This window comes from Petaurus breviceps, unplaced genomic scaffold (assembly GCF_028583685.1).
Source record: "Petaurus breviceps papuanus isolate PSGF00001 unplaced genomic scaffold, PetGlider_PUasm1.0 91133, whole genome shotgun sequence".
NCBI classification, from domain to species: domain Eukaryota; kingdom Metazoa; phylum Chordata; class Mammalia; order Diprotodontia; family Petauridae; genus Petaurus; species Petaurus breviceps.
In genome coordinates, this window is record NW_027187419.1 from 85,865,620 (window position 1) to 85,889,426 (window position 23,807).

Sequence of the window (23,807 nt, forward strand, 5' to 3'; positions counted from 1 at the left end):
AGAGTAGTAGTTCACCTTCTTTCTCTGAGTAACCACCTCAACTTGCTGAAGTTGGTACAGGTAAAGTGAGCAAGCCAACCCCAACCCAGGGAGAAAGAACCCAAGATTTGGAATTAGGGCCATGCCTACAGGCAACTCCTCCCCCTGTGCTGTTCCAGGTCATTCATTACCTCTGCTCCGGCCTCACTTTCTTCCCAACATAATCTTAATCACATAGTGTACAAGTTCACACCTGCACTTTTTCCTCTACCCTTGAATCCTTTGGCTTCTTCCCTGCTACTTATAAATATTCCTATGTCTTCCAAACCCTATAAGTTCTTAACTTAACTCTATCATCCTCTCAAGCTATCATTTCATATCTCTCTTCTCTGTCATGGCCAAACCTTTAGAAAAAGCTTTCTACACCCATTGCCTCCCTTTCTTTAACTCCCATTCATTTATTACCCCCTTGTAATGTGTCTTCCAAACCAGCCATTTGACAGAGATTGCTCTTTCCATGTCTACCAATGATATGTTAGTTTCTAAATCCAATGACCTTTCCTCACTCCTACTCCTTCTTGACATTTCTATAGCTTTTGACAGTACTTCACCCTCTCCTTTTGGAGTCTTTCCCCTTCCTTCTATTACACTGCTCTCTCTCACTTCTCCTATCTATATAGCTTGTTTCTTCTTAGTCTCTTTTACTGGATTATCACCTATCGCTCATCCACAAGACATAAGTGGCTTCCAAAGGTCTATGCTGGGACTTTTTCTCTTCTTTCTCTATATTATCTCTTTGAGGAGGTTGAGTTTTTATGGGTTCAATGATCTCCATACCACTGATTTCCAGACCTATATATTTATCTCTGTTCTGGGCAGGTAAGTGATACAGTGGACAGAGACTGGACCTAAAGTCAGGAAGAATTGAGTTCAAATTCAGTTTTGTATGCTTACTAGCTGTATTACCCTGGGTAAGTCATAACCTCTATCTGCCTTAGTTTTCTCTTCTGTAAAATGAAGTTTCTTTGGTTGTCATGAGGATTAAATAAGAGGATGTTTGCAAGCCTTAAAGCACTACATAAAGGTTAGCTATTATTATTATTATTATCATTATGAACAATTTTGATTGGTTGGTTCTTCTTATTTTTGAAGAGGGTCAAAATGACATCGCTATGTTAGAGTCGAGTTATGATGTGTCTGACTGTGACTGATCAGACCAAAATAAGCTCAGAATGCTCTACCACAGGTTGGACATAAATAGTTCATATGAACATTTGGGGTAGATTCTCTAAATTTGCCCATCTTGTGTTTCTTTTGAGGTATTTCATTTCTGCTTTGCTCATAGAGCACAGCACCTTCTCTGATGTGGGCACACCATGCTGGGCAGTCCTGTGCCAGTGTCTCCCATGTCACACAATCTATTCCAAAGTTCTTAAGAGAGACCTTGAGAGTATCCTTGTAGCAAATCATAGTATTATTAATAATAATAACTTCTACCCCAAACTTTTGCCATGTATTACCAATTTCCTGCTAGTTATCTCTACATGGTTGTGTTGTAGAAATCTCAAGCTTTTGGAACACAAAAACTTGTAGAACTGAATGTTGTAAACTAATAGTAAATAAATTTTAAAAAGAAAAAAAAAGAGAAAAGAAATCTCAAACTCTACTAAATCTGTGCCAGCTCTAAACTTTAGTTTTCCTGCTGAGGGCACCATCATCCTTCCAGTTGCAGGTTCACAACCTTGGAACCATCTTTGAGTTTTTACTCTCCCTCTTTTCCCATATATAGTCAATTGCCAAGCTTTACCAAGTTTACCACCATAACATCTCTCAATTCTGCCTGTTTCTCTCCATTCACACAGTCATTCAGCCTAGGCTAGGCTGCGAAGAGGAGCAGTGGATAGAATTCTGGGGCTGTAGTCAGGAAGACCCAAGTTCAAATGCAGTCGCAGACACTTAATAACTATGGGACTCTGTGTAAGCCATTTAACCTCTCTCCTCATTAGTTTCCCATAAAATGGGAATAAAAACACCAGCTATTTCCTAGGGTTGTGTGTGGACAAAATGAGATACTCTTTGTAAAGCATTTAGCATAGTAGGTGATATTCAAACACTAGTTATGTTGCTGTTGTTATTGTCACTAGGTTTCCTCTTTCTTGTCCCCATCTAGTACATCCTCCACAAAACTATCAAATTAATATCCCTTAGACACAAGTCTAACCATACCATTTCTCTTCTAAAAATCTTTAATGCTACTTCTATAAAAAGATACAAACTTCATGGGTTAATGTTGAAAACTCTCCACAATCTTTCTCTTCCTCCCCTTCCCACTTTCCCACCTTTTCAGATTTATTTCAAATTACTTCTCCTCATACACTCAAAGTTTCAGACAAACTGGTGTACTAGTTTTTCTCTAAACTTGGCATTCCATTTCCCTTCCCTCTGTGGGTGCTTTTATATAGGCCATTCGGCATGCCTGGAACGCCTGACCACCATTTTCTTCAAGGTGCAGCCCAAGTACTGTCTCTCCCTTAAAGTCTTTCCTAATCTCCCCAGATGGTTATCATTCTCTCCTCAAATTATCTTGAATTTTCTTGTCTGTATATGCATTTCATCCTTAATGTAGAATGTAAAATCCTAGAGGGTAAGGAAAAATGTTCGTTTTTATGTTTTTACCCCAGCACCCAAGATTGCTTTGCATGGTGAAGAAGGTGTTCAGTCGTTTTTCGATTGTGCCTGACCTTTCATGTCCCCATTTAGGGTTTTCTTGGCAAAGATTCTGAAGTGGCTTGTCATTTCCTTCTCCTGCTCATTTTACTGATGAGGAACTAAGGCAGAGTTAAGTGCCTTACCCATGGTTACACAGCTAGTAAGTGTCTGAGGCTGGATTTGAACCCAGGAAGATGAGTCTTCTTGATTCTAGCCTGGATACTCTATCTACTGCACCATGTAGCTACCATGATGTAGGAACTTAATAGTAATAAAAATATTTAATAAAGCTTTGTTGAATTGCATTTGTTGACTTTTCACCAAAGGAAGTAACACTTTATCTTGGCTGTGGACAATATTCCAAAGTGTCAGACAAATTCCAAAGTGTCAGACAAATATGTATCACTTGTATGAAGGTGTACAGCAAACATTGTCCCCAAAACATATACATGGTTATGATCCTAGATTTCTAGGTGGAAGTCCTTTGACACATGTGGAAATTGAGGGCCAGAGAGGTTGGCCATAGTTACTTGCCCAAGGTCACAGAGATAGTAAAGTAGAGCTGAGATTCAAGCCCTAGATTCTCCAATTCAAAATCCCGGCCACTGTCCACTATACCAAGAGCCTATGCTCCTGCAATAATAGAAGATGTGAATCGAGGGCTAACATTGGATATCATCGTAGAAACTGGAGAATATGCAAATTCAACTGATCCCAGGAGAAGGGAAGGTGGGAGGTAGCTTTTAGTAGCTGAAAAAGGGAAGCTTAAAATCTCTAAGAAAAAGGATCTGAGATCCCAAAGATTGTATAAATTGTCATCCTTGATAAATTTATGGTAAACCATAGTTGTAGAGGTGTAATGAATATTTTCCAAAGACAATGGTCCAACTGGTCTTGTGAATTTTGTTCAACTCTCTGTTGGTAAAGTCAAGTCGATTCACTTCTCTCAGCATGGTTATTCCTGTTCACATAGGACAACATTTGGCAGGAGGCTATTAGAATCAGGAGCTAACATTAATCACATTTGCTGATAACCACCAGTGTAAGGGTATAAAGGACTAGGCAGCGAGTAGCAGTGCCAAGTGATAACACTGAAAATTGTGTAGAAGAAAGCTATTAATTAAATTCTGGATGTTGGTTCCCCAAAAGTATTTCAAATAATTATCTATAAACATGGACAATTTGGCTTCCTGGTCTAATGCTGTTAAAAATTATACTTTAAATCTCCAGGAGTGTTATGATTCCTTTAAATATTATGTATCAAATGCCTCTCTTTCATTACGGCACTAAAATGCTATTGTAAATCAGCATGATTAAACATGTTTTATGGTAGAGAAGGAAGACTTTGCATGCCTGGCTGTTATGAATTATAGCATTGTGTCTTTAGAAGATTATTCTTGGAAATTAGGAATCATGGGGTTGGTAAACAATAGCAGAGAAGCTGATTAGAAATGCAAACTAGTGTGCTTGGGCTTGAATTTCTATCACTCATTTCTCAATTATCAATCCATGGACTATCCTAATTATGGCTTATGGGTGTGCTGTGGGGGCCACCTCCCTATGATGCCACCCAGCATGTTCTGAGGCCTCTTTTTCTGGCTTAGATATTCTGGGCTGAATTTTGTGTGCCTGCTGCTCTCTGATTTCTTTTTTTGCAATTTCATAAGATCCCTAACCCTGCTTCTGTCTTTTTTATTTGCTTTTTCTTCCTTGCTTTAAAAAAGTTTCTTGGTTATCAGTTGGATTGTGTTTGTCTTCTTGGATTTAAAAAAAAAAATTAGTTATCTACCAGGGCAAGGTAAGAGACTTGAGGACTTCATTGGTTCAATATTAGCCTTTATATGGTAGCTTGTCCAGCTTTCCCCAACCTCTGACTTGGTCCTGGTTTTGGATACTTATTGCCATTTGATTAACACTTTATCCATTGGCTACCCAAGGTTGAATTAGTGCAGTGACAATGCTTGCTCCTGAATTGTCCTCCATGGTTATTCCTCTTCTTGTTCCTGACCTTGACCTTCTACCTTGGACTTTGACTCCTTTTTAGTGGATCTTTGTTTCAGGTTTGATTTCTTGAGGCTCTGATTGTTCCCAGTCTATCATATTGTTAGATCTTTTTCTTTGTCTCTGGGACTGGAACACATGAAGGAAGGATGCCCTCAGGCTTAAAGCCAGACAATACCAACATCCCCTCATTAGTCTAGATAATCAAAAGTTGAATGTACCAATGGCATCTTTTTACTCAATAGTGTACAAAAACAGACGCACAGAGCAGCACCCTAATTCTCTTTAGGCCTTGGACATGGTATTGCCCTCTTGATGTACAGCCCTGCACATATCAAGAGGGAGCAGTCAATTTTCATTATTAATGAATATAGAAATTTCTAGCTTTAAATATATGTAATAAGAAAGTTAGTTTGTATTGACTAAGAAGATACAACGTTACATAATTTTAATGTAAATATTTTTTCTTAGTTCTTAAAAGGGTCTTCCCACCTCCACTCCTTACCCTATTATGCACAATGTCTTTAAACAAGAGATCTTAACCTGTAGTTCATGGACAAATTTCAGAACATCTGTGAACTTGGATAGGAAAAAAAAATTGCATCTTTATTTTTGCTAACTTCTTATTGAAATGTAGAATTCCTTCAATTGTGAATGTAGGAAACAAAGGGTATTCTGAGAAGGGGTCCATAGGGGTCAGTCACACACACCCACAAACCCTTGAATCATATCACATTTGCTTGTACTGGGTCTCTTTGTCTTTTCCATACCTTCCTCTTTCTCTGTTTCCCAATGCCTCTCTCTCTCCCTCTGTTTCCCTCTCTCCTTTTCCCCCTCCACTACTCCATCATTTCCACCTTCCCTCCTTTGTCCCATCTGTTATTGTTCTATTTCTTAATTTGAACATATGCCCTTTTCTTAAAACATTCCTTAAATTCCATACTAGCCTTTTCTGAAAATACCTTGTTCTTTCCCACAGGTCACACAATCTTCAATGAAATATTTGTCATTGTCAGATATTGAATAATAGTGGATAATGTTGGATAATAGTGGATAATGTTGAACCAATGAAGTCCTCAAGTCCCTTGCTTTCTTCAACTATTTGGGGAAGGCCAGACTGAAGGGTAGGGCTTCGGGATTTATTAGTTACTTTTCCCTAACCTAGTCAATGGCTCACACCTGGCATCTCCTACCTTAACAGGCAATCTCAGGAAAGAGTAGAGGGGGTAAATGAAGATGCTTTGCTTTTTGTCCTTCAGTGTAAGTCTTCTAAATGACCCTTTGCCGATGCTTTACCTTGCCCTGGTAGATAGCTATTTAAAAAAAAATCCAAGAAGACATTGGACTTGTAATCAGGAAGACTCATCTTCCTGAGTTCAAATCGGGAGTCTGACATGTCTAGCTGTATGACCCTGGGCAAGTCACTGAACCCTGTTTGCCTCAGTTCCTATAGAGAGGGAAATGGCAGATCACTCCAGTATCTTTGCCAAGGAAAACTCCCAATTTGGTCACAAAGAGTCAGAAACAACTGAATAACAACAACCAACAACAATTTTGTTGGATACTCGATATATATATATATATATATATATATATATATATATATATATATATATATTTTAAAGGCACTGTCTCTGTTTTCTCAGAGTTTGAATTCTAAATAACACTGAAATACATTCCTAGTAGGAGTGGGGTTCTATTATTATTTCTTCTGGTAATTCAGTCATTTTCAGTTATGTCTGACTCTTTGTGACCCCATGTTGGGGTTTTCATTGCAAAGATACTAGAGTGATTTGTCATTTCCTTCTCCAAATGAAAAACCTGAGATAAGCAGGGTTAAGTAATTTGTCCAGCTCACACAGCTAGTAAGTGTCTGAGGTCGGATTTGAACTCACAAAGATGAGTCTTCCTGTCTCTAGGCCTGGCTCTCTATCCACTGTGCCACCCAGCTGCCCGTTATTTCTTTACGTTTTTATAGTTTTAATTGTCATTTTAAAATATGAACAAGTAAGTTTTGATAGTTCTTATTTACATTTTATCTATATGGAGATAATTAATCCACTTAATTTTGGAATGAGTAGGGGATGAAATGTCTACATCTGAACCTGCCACATTGTAGATCTTTCTCCAATATTACAATGCATCTTCCTAAGTTTTAGTAGGTTGTGACTCTCTCTTTCACTGACCAATTTATGCTGATTGCATTCTAATTTATTCAACTGTTTTGCATGCTGGGCACAATGAAGATAATTGCTGTTAATTATTCCATCTCTACTTTCTTCCTGTGTCAAAGGGATGCTTTTACTTGCATCTTTTAGAAGATCCATATTTTTGCCTTTAACTCTCTGATATACTGTGCCTTAGGTCTTTGTTGGACCATTTAAAAAATTAATTATTATAGTCAGTGGAGTTATTAAGTTATGTAGTACTTAAGCATATTAAGTACTAAGTACTACATATATAGTACTTAAGTATATTAAGTACTAAGCAATAGAACTTAATAACTATTAAAATAACAAACAGCTCTCCAAAAAAAAAGTGCACCTGACAAAGTTTTAAGTGTGTCTACATAATTAAGACTTTTTCCATCACGTTCTTAAATCTAAACAACCAGCAAAACAATAATCAAGTCTTGATTTGTGGTGTTTGGTGATTTCTGAGGTGTAAATGTTCACTTTGAAAATTTAACCATCAGATCTTATGAGATAGTCTGAGCAGGTTCCTGTACACCCCATATGCATTTACAACATGAATCTTATTGTTTGTGCTTAAGGAAGTTTTAAATATACTTTTATATTTAATGTAAAGAATGCTTTCTTTAATTTTGATGCAATTACCTAAACCCAAATTATGCAGAACTTTTTGGGGATGGGGGTGGGGAGGAGGGAAGTGGTGCTGTTTTAAGCAGTATTCTAACCATGAAACATCTTTTTCTCCTGCTGAAATGCATAGCAGAACAAAACCAGGATGCTTATCCAGCTAATTATTGTAATTCAGTGCCTTCTAGAATGCTTTACAAGAGTGATCTGGATTTTATTTACTAGTTGGATCAGTGATATTAAAGGGAACTTTTCCTCAGAAATACCCCCAAATATTCTGCACACATTTTATTATTTTTATTTTTCAAAGGGGATCTAAAATATTATTTCCTTACATGCTTCAACTTTGTGAACAAGCTGTTCCTGAGTTATATATGTCACTATTTCAATGTTCAAAAAAAAAAGTCAGAGTTAGAGGGGTTCCTCTAGAGAACTTTCAATCTAATTCTCCAATTTTATAAATGATCAAACAGCACCCCAAGGAAGTGGAGCTCTTTGCCCAAGGTCACACAACTAGAGCTTTATATTACAGATGATTTCCATACCATGCCTGACCTCTCCAGATTCAGAAAGAAGCTTATTCCTTTAGGTCTTTCATGACCCTTTGTTTTCCAAGTTTTTGATGTACTTGTCATGTAAGATTGTGTATTATAGGTAGCTATGTTTGTATACTATTTCCCTAATAGACTGTAAATTTGATGAGGGCAGGGATGGTCTTATAGAAACTTTTTTCTTTTTTTTTTGGAGGGAAGAAGGCAGGGCAATTGGGGTTAAGTGACTTGCCCAAGGTCACATGGCTAGTAAGTGTTAAGTGTCTGAGGCCACATTTGAACTCAGGACCTCCTGACTCCAGGGCCAGTGCTCTATTCACTGGGCCACCTAGCTGCTCCTTATCTAAACTTTTTATCTTCTTTAAAAGTCAGCCCAGTGCTTTGCGTGCAATAATACTTAATAAAGGTTTGTTGAATGGATGAATTCTAAAAGGTCTCAAAGAAAGGGCTTTTCTGGTTACCAGCTTAAATGGACCTCTCTTCTTCTGTTGCAGAAGCAAACTCTGACCACCTAGACCTAGACTGACAAGTAGATTCCCAGGATTTTACTGGTGAGCCTTAAAGAATGAATGGAGAAATGGCCTTTTTTTCTGCTAGAAAAAAACTTTGGTTGGGGCCTAGGGGCTTCAACTGTCCCAAATAACCAATGCAATTGAATACCCCAAACTAGTTTACAGTTATCCCTTCCACATTATGATTTTCCCCACGTGGGCTGGCATAAGAAATTGAATGGGAACTTTTGGGGAGTTTTGTGGAAGTCGCAGACATGGGAAAGCTAGCAAATGACACAGAAAAAAGTTCAGAAACTCAGAAATGCATAAAACATATATATATATATATATATATATATATATATATATAGTATTGTATAATATCAACATATTTTATCTTTTAATGCCCTAATAATTCAGACTTCTTCTCTGGTGTGAAGGGAGAACCAAAACATTTTACAAAGATTATGCAGAACTCAAGGGGCACTGTGCCCCCTAATTGTCCCCTGATGTGGAAGGAATAATTGTATATCTCAAACTGGGTTCTAATTATAGAATGCAAGAATGTTTGTCTAGTGAATTTAAAAAATGCTTAGATTTTAATTCTCAAATTGGAAAAAAAAAAGATCTTGAAAGCCAGTGAGGAAAAAGTAAAAGTTTAGGAGCAAAAGTAATTTTCTGTGGAATAAACTGTACTATTTATCTGGTCAAAGGAATGATAACTCTTCTCTGGTGAAGTCCTTCCTCTTTTATAGGAGTGATGTATTTGTTCTTGAGCCCAGGGGAAAAAATCAGGTTGACTCTCAAGGAAGGTCCCTCCTTCTGAAATAAATCAGAAAGCTTTTTTCCCCTTGAGGCTTTTCATCCTAGTGGGTTATTTTCCCCCTTGCCAGTTCTTACATTCATTATCTGCAAATGCAGGGCTCCTAGCTTTATGCAAGAGTTCCCCCCCAGGCCATACTGTGTTACTAGGACACCCAGGATTCCAAGAAGAATGTGTAATTGTTTCTGGCACTAGTGTAGCATGAATTTCTATCATTGTGCTGCATGATATCTCCTTTGCCTTTAGGCTTTCCATTGTCAGAATTCCATGGTGATGCAGGTAGCTATGAGAGTGTGCTAATTAAATCAGGGTGCTTAGATTGAAGTTGGCTTCTGCAATGACTAGGTAGGCTGAGAAATTTTCTGGGTGCTGCCTCCTTTTCTCCCAGCCTGCTGTTGGATGTAATTATCTTGTCAGCCAAGATATTCTTGTATTCAGCTAAGTGTGCCTTCAGAAGTAACTAGGAGAATGATAAGGAGAAAAAGAATGGGGCCTAATACATCACTCTTCCGAAACAAGCAAACACACAGGGCTGCTTGTATTCAGGAATCAAAGAAAGGGGACAATGGACAAATATTTGTTACTGGAGCTATTTTAGATCCTCCCTTAATAATTTTACTTGTGTCTTTGGAAAGATTGCAGGTTTCTTCCAGCAGTGCTGGTCCTAATACCTATAAAACTCTAAGAGGAAAAGATCTGGTTCAGTAACAGCCTATGTGCTCTGCAGACCAAACAGCAGGTAATAAAACTTGGAAGGATAACTCCTAAGAAAGATCTTAAGGGAAAAAGAAACAGAAAACAGGTGTGCATGTGTGAGGGCTATTAAAAAGGTGTTTGCATGCTCTGTTTCTTGCTGTTCTTTGTACACAACACTCTAAAGCCTATCCCTGTGCCTTTTCATTGGCCACCCCAAAGGTCTATAACCTCGTTCCTCACCTCTGTCCCTTAGAATCCCTGGCTTCCTTTCAGATTCAGTTCAAAGGCCACCCACTTTCTGCAGGAAGCCTTTCTTTCTTGGTTCCACCCAGCTGCTAGAGCCCCTCACCCCCCCAGGTTATTTTTTATCTACTTTATTATGTACATATCTTGTATTGTCTTTGTATAGATATTGTCTCCCCGTTGAAATATAAGCTTTTGAGGGCAGGGGCCATTTTTGCCTCTCTTTGTACCCCTGGTGTTTAGCACAGTGCCTAGCACAGGGTGAGTACTTACTAAATGCTTGATGATTGATTAACCCAAGGAGGGTTATGGCAACTAGGAAAGGATAGGTTACAAAATTTGCTTTGGGTTTATCCTTTTGGAAACAGGACATCCAGATGGGGGTATTGTGGTAGTGGGGATTTCTTCCTGGACCAGCTGGCTGCTCAGGTACCTCCATTTCTCTAATTCTATGATTCTGATTCTTCAGTCACTCAACGTCTGATACTGCATCTTCAGCCTGACGCCTTTGCCTATTTTACTTGCACAACATAGTCCTGAAATCTACAGTATCCTTTCCTGCAGGCTCCTAGGGTGAAGGTCTAGGCTGGGTCACAGGAAGTTTGACTGTTTTTTAACTGGAGGATTTGCCTTCCAAATGTCACTTGGGGGAGATTTTGTGCAGCTGCTTTTCTGTTTTGGTTTGTTCTAGCAATGACAGCAACAACAGGAAAATGAAAGCCTTTCAAATTGCTTTTGATCTGAAGCAGCTTTAAATAAAAAAAAAATTGCTTCCTTGTGCAATTATTCAGGATCTAATGACCTAAAAGAGATTTTGCATTGATCTATGGAATATCTTTTGGCATCTCAGATAGGAATCAAAGCATGTCCCAGAGCTGGCCCTGAAATCAGAAGGCCTGGGTTTCAATCCTGCCTCTGTCACGATCTCTGTGACCTTGGGCAGGTTTCTTAACCTCTCTGGGCCTCAGAGTCTTCCTCTGTAAACTGAAGGAATTAGATTAGATGACCTCTAAATTCCTTTCTAGCACTAGCGCCTCTGATCTCCTATCGGCAGCTGCTCCTGCATACTCAAATAGATTTGTGCTATTATTGATGTGGCTAGGGGCCAAATACAAAATAATATGGTAGTCAGGTGGAAGAGTGGATAGAGTGCTGGGCCTGAAGATCAAATGAGGAAATATTTGTCAAGTGCTCATCTTTGTGCATGGCACATTGTGGGCACTTAAATGCTTGTTTCCTTCCTTTCTTCTAGAGTTCAGATCATAAACTGTACCTGCCCATCCAGTGCTACTATTGTCTACGTTCTTCTATAGAAATTAAGATTGGGCTAAATTTTCAGATTGCCAGACCTAGAACCTAACAGTTAACATGCATAAAATCCTAAGGGGATAGAGGGAACTGATTTTATTTTTTGCCCTTTTTTTGGAGGGGGGAGGCAGGGCAATTGGGGTTAAGTGACTTGCCCAAGTTCACATGGCTAGTAAGTGTTAAGTGCTGAGGCCTCATTTGAACTCAGGACCTCCTGACTCCAGGGCCAGTGCTCCATTCATTGTGCCATCTAGCTGCCCCGAGGGAACGGATTTTAAGAGAAGTGTGTTGTCATGTTGGACTTAAAGAAATAAAACAAGGGTAATTAAATGGTCCTCAGCATTTTAAGACTCCTAGGCAGTTTGGACATAGACTTGGGATTCAGCAACAGACAAGCAGCATTGGGGTTGGGGAGAATGGGGAAGAGACAGGAAAACTAATTATATAAATTATTTGAAGATACACTTCAAGAACTGTTCCCCCTCCCCACCCCATCCAAAGACTTAGTTCACACAGGCTCATTGTCACGTGGCTTAGTTTAAAACAATAGTGTACCCTAATTTTTAAAGTTGGCAATATTATTTTTGTGTCTCAACCCAAAAAGAGAACTTTTTAAACGTAGTCAGCTTTATTTTTTCCTCCCAATATACTCCTCTTCCCCCAGGGCTGGGTTGGCAAATGGCAGAGAGTGAGGTGGTAGAGTGCCAGATTTGGAATTCAAGGACCTGGGTTCTGATTCTGGCTTTGCTAATTTGCTGTGTGACATTAGACAAGTCACTATGTCTCTCTCGAGGCTTCAATTTCCTATTCTGTAAAAATAATGGTACCAGACTAGATGGTCTTCAAGGTCCTACTGCCCTCTAAATCAATGATCCTAAGAAATAGAAGGTAAAGGAAATGAAGAATACCAGGGCTTGACTATAACTGAATGAAATGTTTTTGGACTTATGGTGAATGACATCTAAGAAGCAACTTTTCAAAACAATAAGTTGAACTTAGGACTCATTAATAAACTGATCTCTTAATTTTATATCAGGAAAGCAGGTAGAACCAAAGAGACTAGCATATACAAGAGTTTGGAGCAAATTTTACATTCACATGGGTTCTTTAAGCATCTGGTGTGTTAGATGGATCACTGGGCCTGGAGTCAGGAAGATAAAAGTTGAAATCCAGTCTTGGATAGTTATTAGCTGTGTAACTCTTAGGTAATCACTTAACCTGTCTGCCTCAGTTTCCTCAATAGTACTCAGGGTGAGAATCAATGAGATAATATTTGTAAAGTACTTAACACAGTGCCTGGAACATAGTAGACACTTAAAAAATTCTTATTCCCTTTTTTCTTCCTTTTTAACCTTGATCTTGGCATTACCTAAAAGAATCCTTGTATTTCAAAGGTGTTACACATACGCCAGATAGAACTTTTAGGAAAGTGAGTACAAAGTCTGATAAACAACAGTGTGTCAATTTCTAAAAAGGATTGAAATTATACCTCTAGCACTTCAGGACCCAACATACTTAGGTAGGAAGAGTACCAAAATTTTATATGTGTAGATAGCACTTCTTGCATACAAGATAGCTTGGAAATGATGTGAGTATGAGAAATCCAAAGGTCTCTATTAATTAAACACCTACTTGTGCAAAGCAGCTACCGTGTTTCCCCGATAATAAGACCTATCCCGAAAATAAGCCCTCCCCTTACTGTGTAAGATTCCTCTAAAATAAGCCCTCCCCTGAAAATAAGCCCTATTGAGATTGCTACTGTAGTGAAGGTGATCCCCTGCGCTACACGCTACATTACGGTACCCTCTGTATGTACCGTCTCCCCCCCAGGTGAAACGCACGCCGCGCTCCGAGCTGCATCCAATCAGAGCTGCAGCAGTGAGCGCGTCATCCTGTTCTTCCCCAGTGATTTGCTTGCTGGCGCCATTGAGAGCAGTGCTGCGGAGGAGAGCTGAGGCAGGACAACATAAGCCCTCCCCTGAAAATAAGCCCTCTGGTGTTTTTCCAAAAAAATAATAAGACAGTGTCTTATTATCGGGGAAACACGGTAGGTGGCATAGTGGCTAGAGAGCTGGGCTTAGAGTTGGGAAGACTTTCAAATCCAGCCTCAGAAATTCCTAGTTATGTGACCTTGGGCAAGTCTCAATCTCTGTGTGCCACTGCAGGAGGAAATGGCAAACCACTCCAGTAAAGAGCCCCACAGACAGAGAGATTCACCATGAGTCGGACTAGAGTGAAACGATGGACAAGAGGAAGATACAAGGCACTACCATATTCTCTTGAGAGTGATGCATGTGCCAGGATTATTCCTGGGTAATGGCCAAGGGAGTGAAGAACAATAATTAAATGTAATAATTGTTCTTTTGTTTACATGTGCACTCCCAGATTTAGTTTAAGCAAGAGGATGGTGCTTAGTAAATGCTTATTAAATGAAAGAATTCATGAATGAGTCTCTGCCTTGATTACAGTCATTAATAGACATTAATAAATGCATTATTCCTGTAGCCAGAGGCAGTACAAGGTAATGGAAAGAGCTCTGAACTAGGGGTCAAAAGACCTGGATTCCAGGTCCAGCTCTGCCATTAACTAGTTGTGTGGTCTTGACCCACTCATTTTATTTCTTTGGCTCTGTGTTTCCAAATCTGTAAATGAGAGGAAGTAAGCCAGATCATCTTTAATGTCCTTTCCCTTCTAGCTCTAAAATCCAGTCATTCTATAATCTTAACAATATCTGTTGGTTGATTCCTTTTCTGTATGCTTCCTCTTCCAACCAAGAAAGCAGTAGTGAAAAGGTTAATCCAGTAATAAAAGTTGAAATTCTGGGCCACAAAGCAAAATGTAGCAAAGTGCCTCCCTTACAGTCCAGCACCCCTTGAAGTGCTTTCTCCATTTACATTGGGGAAACATTTGCATTTTAGTGGCTATTTGAGAGGTAGTTAAGCCTATAGGTAAAAGCCCATCTTATTTCTGGTTTTGTGAATTATGGGATTCGCAGTAAATTAGGATGTGGGGTTTTTATAGAATATGGGCCCTTTACCCATATCAACCGTTACAGTTTTCTTGATGATACCCAACTGATTGTCTGCTCATTTATTCCTGCAGCTTTTAAAAACTGGATTATGGGACATTGAGCTCCAGAGGAAAAGTGCTATATATAATCCAAGGCATAACTGCTAGTGACATTTCATTGTTAGAACCACTGGATAACATTGATTGGACTGATTCATTGTCTTTTAAGAAGCAACATGATTCAAACCACTCTGCCCTTGTAATCAGAGGGCATGAGTTTTATTTTCAAATTCTCTCTTTTAGAGAGAATTATTGCTTTAATGGAGAAATAGAAGGCAGCTGGCTCTCATTACACCCTTTGTTCCCAGATAGCTTCAACTACGGCTGTCAAGATCCGTTTACATCATACTTGAAGCAAGTATAATTTATCAGGCTAGATAGAAACTTTCCATATTTTGGAAAGTTGGCTCATTTACTCCTAGATGATTTTATTTCCTACCAAGAATAGAAAATTGAAATATCATCTTTATTGGAAAATACATATTTAAGGGGAAAAACAACTTCCTAGGTCATGCTGAAGAATAAATTATATGATAACCAATTATTCTTTACTAGTTGTCCAGAGGTAACTGAAAGTCACAGGAAATTCTCAATTTTGCAGAATATGAGAGCTGGAAAGAATCTCAGAAATCAGTCCAAACCCCTCATTTTATAGATAAAGAAACCAAAGCCTAAGGAGATTAAGTGAATTACTTAATGTCCAATCTACCTTCTACAGAGCAGATAAAATAATTATCTTAAACATAGGTCTGAACATGTCACAGTCAGGAATATGCTGATAAATGTTAAACAATCAGCTCTTGGGGGAAGGGAGAAGATGTATACAGTATATACTTTTAAATTTAATCTACATTATTAGTATTTTCTCTTTTATTTTCTTTAGTCTAGGCCCAGGGGTGGGGAACCTGTGGTCTCAAGGCCACATGTGGCCCTCTAGGTCCTCAAGTGTGACCCTTTGACCGAATCCAAACTTCACAGAACAAATCCCCTGAATAAAAGGATTTGTTCTGTAACATTTGAACTCAGTCCAAAGGCTGCACCTAAGGACCGAGAAGGCCACATGGGAGGTTGCAGGTTTCCCACCCTTGGTCTAGACGATCAACAAAGCAGTAAGTCTCACACTGATTTGTAGCATTTGCCAATTTCCAAGGTGTAGATGTTCACAAAGAAAATTTTACAATTGGCTCCTGAACCAATTTGATCTGGTTCTAGCACATCCCTGACTGTGCCCCTGCACAGGAATCTTCAACAACCCCTTATTATTTTTAGGAAAAATACAAAATCTTCAGTTTGACATTTAAAGACTTTCTGGTTCTTGTGACCTAACCAGACTTATCCCTTTCATATATTTTATATTCTAGCCCAGTTTGGGCCACTGAACCCAGCACTTTTCTGTTATCTGATAGAGTCTGTTTATAGGCCTGGAATGTATGCCCTCCTCACTCTGTGCTCATTATTACCTCCCTTTAAGGCTGAGCTCAGACGCCACCTTCTATATGGAGCCTTTCTCCATTTCCTTACCATTAGTGCCTGCTTTCTCACTCTCCTCAAATAAGATGTTATCTATTTGTGTCCCTCCAGTAGAATGTAAGCTCCATGAGGGTAGGAGCTATTTTTTTCCCACAGAACCTAGAACATAGTAGATATTTAATAAATGATGATGATGATAATGACAGTTAACATTCTCCTTGCAAAGCATTCTACATATGCTAACTTCTTCATCAGTTCAACAAGACTGCATGCCATTATTATTCCTATTTTGCAGGGCAGGAAACTAAGGCTGAGAATGATTAAATGACTGGCCCAGGGTCATGCACCTAGTAAACATATGATGCAGAAGTCCAACTACAGTTCTCCCTGACTCCAAGTCTGGCATCCATTCTATCATGGATTAAAATCACATTTGAGTTAATAGTGAAGCTGGAGGAGAACCCACGTCTCCTGTTCTCTAGACCAGTGAGGTTATCATGAAAAGCAAATAGGGATGATAATAGTGCCTTCCTCCAAGTACTGCTGTGATGATCAAATAACAGTATTTCTAAAGACAATGTAAATTATTATCAAATTAAAAATAATATGAATTTGTAAAGAATATTTATAAAGTGCTTTGCATAGTGTCTGGCGTACAGTAGGCATTATATAAATGCTTATTATTATATTATTAACTGGCACTTGAGTCCATAGTGTTGAGCTTTTCCAGTGTCTCTGTTATTTTTTTAAATCATGGCTGCTAAAAGTTAGTGAAATTAACTAATTTGTATTTTACTTCTCTTTGCTTCTGGTGAATAGTGAAATAAATGCTCAAATGATGTGCAGAAGGAGAAAAGAAAAAAGCCAAAAGTTTTATGAAGTTGAATTCTCAAGTTATACAAACAACTGCTGAATGGCTGAGAATTATGCTCACTGCAAGTGAAAAATAATGACATATTTCAGATGAACATTGAAGAACACACACATAAAATTTAGGAGAGGACTGATTTGCCCTAAGAGAGAGCTGAACTAGTGTTAAATAGTTTAGAACCTAATCAACTTAAAATTACTTAGTCTATGAAGTATTCTTATCTTTACAATTAGACAAGAAATAAAATGATAATAAATTTATTGAAAGCAATCTATTTGGCAAAGAGTAGGTTCCATATATGATATAAATGATATCTAATAATTATGTGATAATACTATGCGATATAATATACTATTTTATTACATTATATATTATACAGTATGTCCCCAAATTTTTAATGAAATTCAAAACTTAAATACCTTAAAACTGTATTGACTTTTGGAATATCTTTTAAAATTTAATTATGTAATTATCTGACATTTTATCAAGCTAAGGACTTTCACTGAGGTCCTATTATGATACCTTATTGAGGCATGCAGGCAAACCTGGGTTCTTGGGTGCCATATCAACAAAACACAGGCATTGACAGGTCCTTGTTGTTGTTAAGGCATTTTAGTCCTGTTGGACTCTTTATAACTCCATTTAGGTTTCCTTGGCAAAGATAATGGAGTGGTTTGCCATTTCCCTCTCCAGCTCATTTTTCAGAGGAGGAAATGGAGGCAAACAGGATTAAGGGACTTGCCCAGGGTCATATAACTGGATTTGAACTCAGGTCTTCCTGATTTGAGGCTCATTGCTCTATCCACCATGCTACTTTGCTGCCCTTCTAATCTTACAACTGTGTTTCTATTGTCCAAGGACCAGCCTAGATTAACCAGAATGTCTGGTGAGTAGATGATTTTCAAAATTTCTAAAAATTGTTTTTCTTCCTTCCTTCCCTCCTTCCCTTCCTCTCTCCTTCCCTGTCTTTTTCCCTCCCTCTTTTTCCTCTCATCTCCTCTCGTCTCCCCTCCCCTCCTCACCTCACCTCACCTTGCCTTCCTTCACTTTTTGCTATAACAAGTCAATCTTCTAAATCAACGAATAGTTATGATCTGCCCTGATTGAGGGAGGATGCCTACAAGTAAAACTTCAAAGATGACAATACTTTCCAGTGTTGCAATATTGCACTATAGTACTCTGTAATTGTGGATTTCAAAGTGTTACAACAATGAATGGAGCTAGCCATTATTCCTATTATCCTATAAGATAGCAACTTGGCATGCTGGTAGAGTAATAAATGGACTAGAGTAAGTCAGGATCTTCAGGCTGTAGTCTTGACTGCTTCTAGGAAGATGTGTGTGGCCATGGGCAAGTCATTTCATTTCTTTGGGTCTTACTTTCTTCATCTATAATGGTTAAAAGATGTATAAGGTCCTCAAAATAAACTATAAACTGTTTGCTGAATTGAGTGCATCTAATAGGACTGGTGAAGGTATATACTAGATAGAAAGCTGACCTGGAGACCAAGAAGACCTGACACATACTAGCTGTGTGACCCTGAAAGAATCATTTGATCTCCTAATTGTCTCATGTAACTCTCAAAGACTGTAAGACTTCAAGAGTACTTGCTCTGTGCACTGGTTTCCTCAAAGGAAGTTCCCTACACCAGTGAAATCATAGGTCTGCCCTCCCCCCTCCCCCTATTGACCCTAGCAACTTTTCTTTCTGCTATTGTAGCTAAGTAAGCATGCAATTTTGCAATCCTTTACTTTTATAAATAACTTCCCTTCTGTAATTTCCATTAAATTTATCCTTTCAGTTGGTTTACTTTATTCTTATCAAGGGTTTCAGTTTTCACTAATTCTTCAGTAGTTTATTTTCCTCATATCAAAGTTATCAGTCATCAGGTGATATGCTTTGTTCACAGGGTTCCTTTTAAGGAGATTTAAGCCATCTTGGGCCCATTTGCAGTTTTCTTTGTCATCAAAATGGGCTATCAGCATTTTGATGTTCCTATGTGGGTTTAGTGCAATGTTGTGCCTGGTCTATCAACCAGCTCTAGATTTAAACAGAGACACATTGTCCCCTCTAACAGGCCAGCAAAAGGTGCTATGACTGGTCAGTGAAACCCCAAATATAATAATGAAAGTCTCCTATAACACACCCCAATTTTAATAATTTTCCCATTACCTATAGACTGGTACTGAGCTGTGACTGTCTCCTTTAATTTGGTGACAGCCAAAGGATACCAAAAAAGACTCGAGCCAAATTCTTCTCCCCGTCCAGACACAATGGGAAAAGGACCAACTTGGAAGTCAGAGGTTCTGGGTTTGAATCCCACTTCTGATACCTATTCCCTTTGCGCTCTTGGCCCAGTACTAATCTCCCCAGGCCTTAGTTGCTTCATCTATAAGAATAAATGTTGCCTTGTTACCTTGGACTTGATAGCCTCCCAGGTCCATTTAATTTTATGACCTTAAGATTATAATGTGGTGGAAAGAAAGAGAAAATACACACCCTGCTGTTAATTTGGGGGGATCTTGAACTTCCATCTTTACCAACCCTGGGTGCTGGGAAGGAAGTTCCATTGGATATCTTCAGCTTCCTTTGTGGCCTTTTAGTTATTTTTCATTTCAACCCCTCTTATCACTGCTTCCTTTTTTTTTTTTTTTTTCTTAACAGCACTCATGAGGAGGTATAGAAAGGGCCAGGTATTTTTTTTTAAAGACCATTAAAAAAGTTGGCTTGGGAATTCACTTTTCGGGTCGTTGATCATATTCTCCTGACTGCTCTTTGAGAAAAGTCTTTGTGCAACTTCCCCCATTCTAAACATGAGCCCCTGCTGTGATAGGAAGCTTCAGTCTCCACTCAGAGCTCACCCTGCCTTAGCCCAAAAAGGATCAAAGGCAGAATAGACCCGCCATTGTATTTGGGAGTATTTTTATCTTGACCGCAATTCCACCACTTAAACCACTGGAAACAAGTATCACATATTAGAAAGCATTAAGAAAATGGCCAGATCAGGTGAAGCCACATGATTCTAGAAAGGAACAAAGCTTCTCAGAACATGTATTATGACAGGGGACTTCCTTAGTTTACAAGGAGAGGCACTCTCACCTTGGAGTTCACTAATGTCATCTCATGAATACAAGGTCAGATCTTGGCCTGGTTTCACTCTGAACAACTTGTCACAAGTTTGGGGGTGGTTTTGGACTAAACAATGAGTTACAATTTAATTTGATGCCTTGTGTTAAATAAGATCAACATTTCCAAAACCTTATAAAGTTAGTCAGTTATCCACTACTTAGACCCTGAGGTTGGTCCTCTATCTGCTTGCCCTTCTTCTTGGCACATGAATGGAAAAAAAAAACACCCAAGAAAATCACTTTCTATACTTTCATCATGGATAACTTGACCAAGGTCCCCTTGGCCATAAATCTTTCTATGCCTATGTTAAATAAAAACAAAACAAAAACCCCATCCTGCAAAAAGGGGCAGATTTGGGGAGAATATTTACTAGCATGTATAGTAGGCTCCTGTCCTACTGACAGTGGTTTTTTAGGCTGCTAAGAAATAGGCTTTTTACAGCTCTGCAGTCAGAAAACAGTGAAGAGTTGAGTGGAACCAATTATCTGGTAATTCAATCCTAAACCTGAATTGCAAACACAGCTAATTTAGTTTGGGGGAAGGGATGAGTATGTTGGGGAAGGGAGCTGAATTAAATGTCTAATTGCCTCAATTCTCTGCCCCATTTGGCCATGGACACCACTATGGATTATTTCTATGCTTATGCAAATAGGTGTGTGTGTGACACACACACACACACACACACATATATATATATATATACACATGTATTCATGTATGTGTAATTGATTTGCAAAAATTTCAGGAGAAAGGAAACAAATATTTAAGTGCTTACCCTGTTCCAGGCATTCTGCAAAGCTCTTCACAAATATCATTTATTGCATTTGATCTTCACAATGACACTAGGAGGTAGGCGCTATTATCATCCCCACTTTCCAGTTGAGGAAACAGACTAACAGTGAGGAAATGACTCACCCAGTGTCACCCAGTTAATAAAATGTCTGAGGCTGGATTTGCACTCTGGTCTTCCTGACTGTAAGACCACCATGCCATACACATTGTACTACCTAGTCTACCTACTTGCACTACACACAAGGATCAGAAATGTTTGTAAGGCAACCGCCTTAACACTTTCCACCCTCTTCCCTACGTACTTAATTCAAGTAAATTTATTGTCTGCCATTGCTACACTTGAACTATTGCTACACTATTTTTGTTGTGTGAATTCTCTATTTGCTGACACTTTTCCACCTTTTTTTGTATCCACTTCAGCTTTCAATCATCCTCTGCCCTGTCCCCCAATCCATGCCAAAAGAAAAACAGAGGGAAATTTCGAAGAAAAAGATCTCCTTTTTCTTCCTTTCTGGTGCCTTGATCTCGGATCTTCTAACTTGAGTAACAATAATATGGGCCTATTGTGATGAGCATTCCACCCCCCCCCCCATCATTCTTGTTTCTCCTTTCTACACTCCCTGTCCTATTTCATGCAGTTCCCCGAGTATTTTTTTTTGTGTTAATGATTATCTAATTGCTTTTCCATGTGTGAAACTCATAAAGTTAATGGTAGACTATGAGGCATAACACCTCCCTGACAGAATTCCCCAGAGTTAAGCTGTCTTACCTCATACAAATGGACTTGCTCCTTTGTCACAGCAAAGATCAATAAAACATTATTTTGCACCAGTTTCTCTATGAGTTGTCCAATTGTTGGATATTCCTGGAAAGAACACGAAGATTTAAACTGAATTCATGTGAAATTGAAGTATGGAATATGAATAAGAAGACAGATTTGGGAAGTTTTGATTAGAATCATTTAGAATTGAGGATTCTCATAATTAGTTAACCAATAAACATTTATTAAGCACCTACTATGTGCCAGGCACTGTAATAATGATTATGCCTCTCATTATAAATCTATAGACGTACTATTACAGGGTATTTATTTTGCTAATAACTCTTTGTAATGCATGTTTGACTATTAAAAGTTTTTAATTTCTTAAAAAATTTTTCAATAGCCCATGTGTTTTGTTTTCTTCTTCAGTGGGTCACTTGACATTTAATTAGAAAATTGGAAAAGATTTGTGGTAAAAGTGATCCTTGAGTGGTATTTTCAAAGTAGGAAAACATTACTCCCCTTATTAAGTGCCATTTGGCAGTCAAGGAAGAATGCTCTAAGGGGGGGAGGGATGGGGAGGTATGGGGAGCGGCACTCACTGCTACAGTCTTGAGACTCCTACCACCAGTCTGGGAAATGGACGATGGAATGGGGAGGATCTAGGCAGAGACAGCTGGACAAGGAAATGAAATATTGCCTTCTTTGCCCCACTTTATGTGACTTGATCCCTGTATGGTTTCATGAATTGAGAAAACTGGCCTTTCCTGATGTCCTAACTTTACTTTTATATGATTCTGCTGTCCTTTACAGGGTCACTGAAATACACTCTGACTCTGTGTTGTGCTGACTAGCACATTTCCAGGAGATGGGGCATATTTTTCTTTTAAAAATATTCTTAATAAGAAAAGCTATTGAGAAAATTTGGAACTCAAAATCTTCCAGAAGCCAATGTTGAAAACTAAAAAGAAATAAAATATAAGAGAAAAGAGAAAAGAAAAGCTATTGATATTCATTAGCAAGTATATAAATTGTCCTTTTCAAGCTGGGTCTATTTATTCTCCAAGGTTGGGGGAATGAGGGGGTTTTCTGGGAACCCTGTTATGATGCTTTATGAAGCTGAATATAAAGAAAAGATGCTAATGAGAATGAAATATTCAAATGGAGGGATAGTGCCTATGGAGGTAAATGATAGAAAGGATAGAAAACCAAAGTAAATAAGTCACTTGCACATTGACAAGAATATGGTGTGTTCAGGAGGGCCTGAGCTTTCCTGGATATTTCGGGTTAAAGGTCCTATTTTAAATATGGATGAATTTCAGATGCAAACATAATAAGTTTTGTTTTGTCTTTCCTCGAGATGTGCAGGTTATTTCCTGGATGTAGAAACCTGGCAGTGTTGCATGTATTTTCATTTAATGAGTTCACTAGGAATAGAGGTGGTGCATGATGTAAAAGCAAATTCCTATGGTTTCCCTATATCTCTCATAACACAAGTTTATGCCATCTTTGTTCACCGAGAATGTATAGCTTCCTTCTACCTTCTGAAACCTTTGATGTCCTGTTTTACTTCCTTTCCTGCATTTTCCGTTAGAGTCCAATTGACCTGCTGGCTGTTTCCCAGCTAGCCGCTGTTGTGTGGTCCTTTGCCTTTTACATTGCACAAGTGATTCCCTGTGTCTGGAATGAGTCTCTCCTTCCCTCCCACTGCCTTGTGGAATCCCTAGCTTTCTCCAAAGCCCAGCTCAGGCAACACCTCCTTTAAGGTCTTGTCTGATCTTTTCCCTTTCCCTACCTGTTATTAGCATTCCCTTGAAATTACTTTGTGCTGCTTCCTATTGTTGTGTACATGTAGTATCTCCATGCTAGCATATAAACTCCTTGAGGGGAGGTACCACTTCATTTTTTGTTATTGTAGTCTGGATGGCATGCACATCACAGATATTTAATAAACATTATATTACATAATAAATTCTTAATAAATATTTAATAATAAAATCATTAATATCAAATTATTAATAAATAAGTATTTAAAAATTATCAACAAACTGATAATAAATATTAATAAATAAGTATTTAATAATAAAATCATTAAT

General features: G+C 38.5%; 1 protein-coding gene across 8 annotated transcripts in view; it reads right to left on the reverse strand.

Moving 5' to 3' along the window:
• The window catches only part of ITGB6 (integrin subunit beta 6), a 204,845-nt gene that overhangs the window by 53,798 nt on the left and 127,240 nt on the right, over positions 1 to 23,807 (reverse strand). For all 8 annotated transcript variants that reach the window (XM_069080069.1, XM_069080068.1, XM_069080067.1 and 5 more), the window contains one exon: positions 21,721 to 21,816. In XM_069080069.1, coding sequence (XP_068936170.1) covers positions 21,721 to 21,816 — 96 coding nt within the window. The remainder of the gene's footprint in view (positions 1 to 21,720; positions 21,817 to 23,807) is intronic.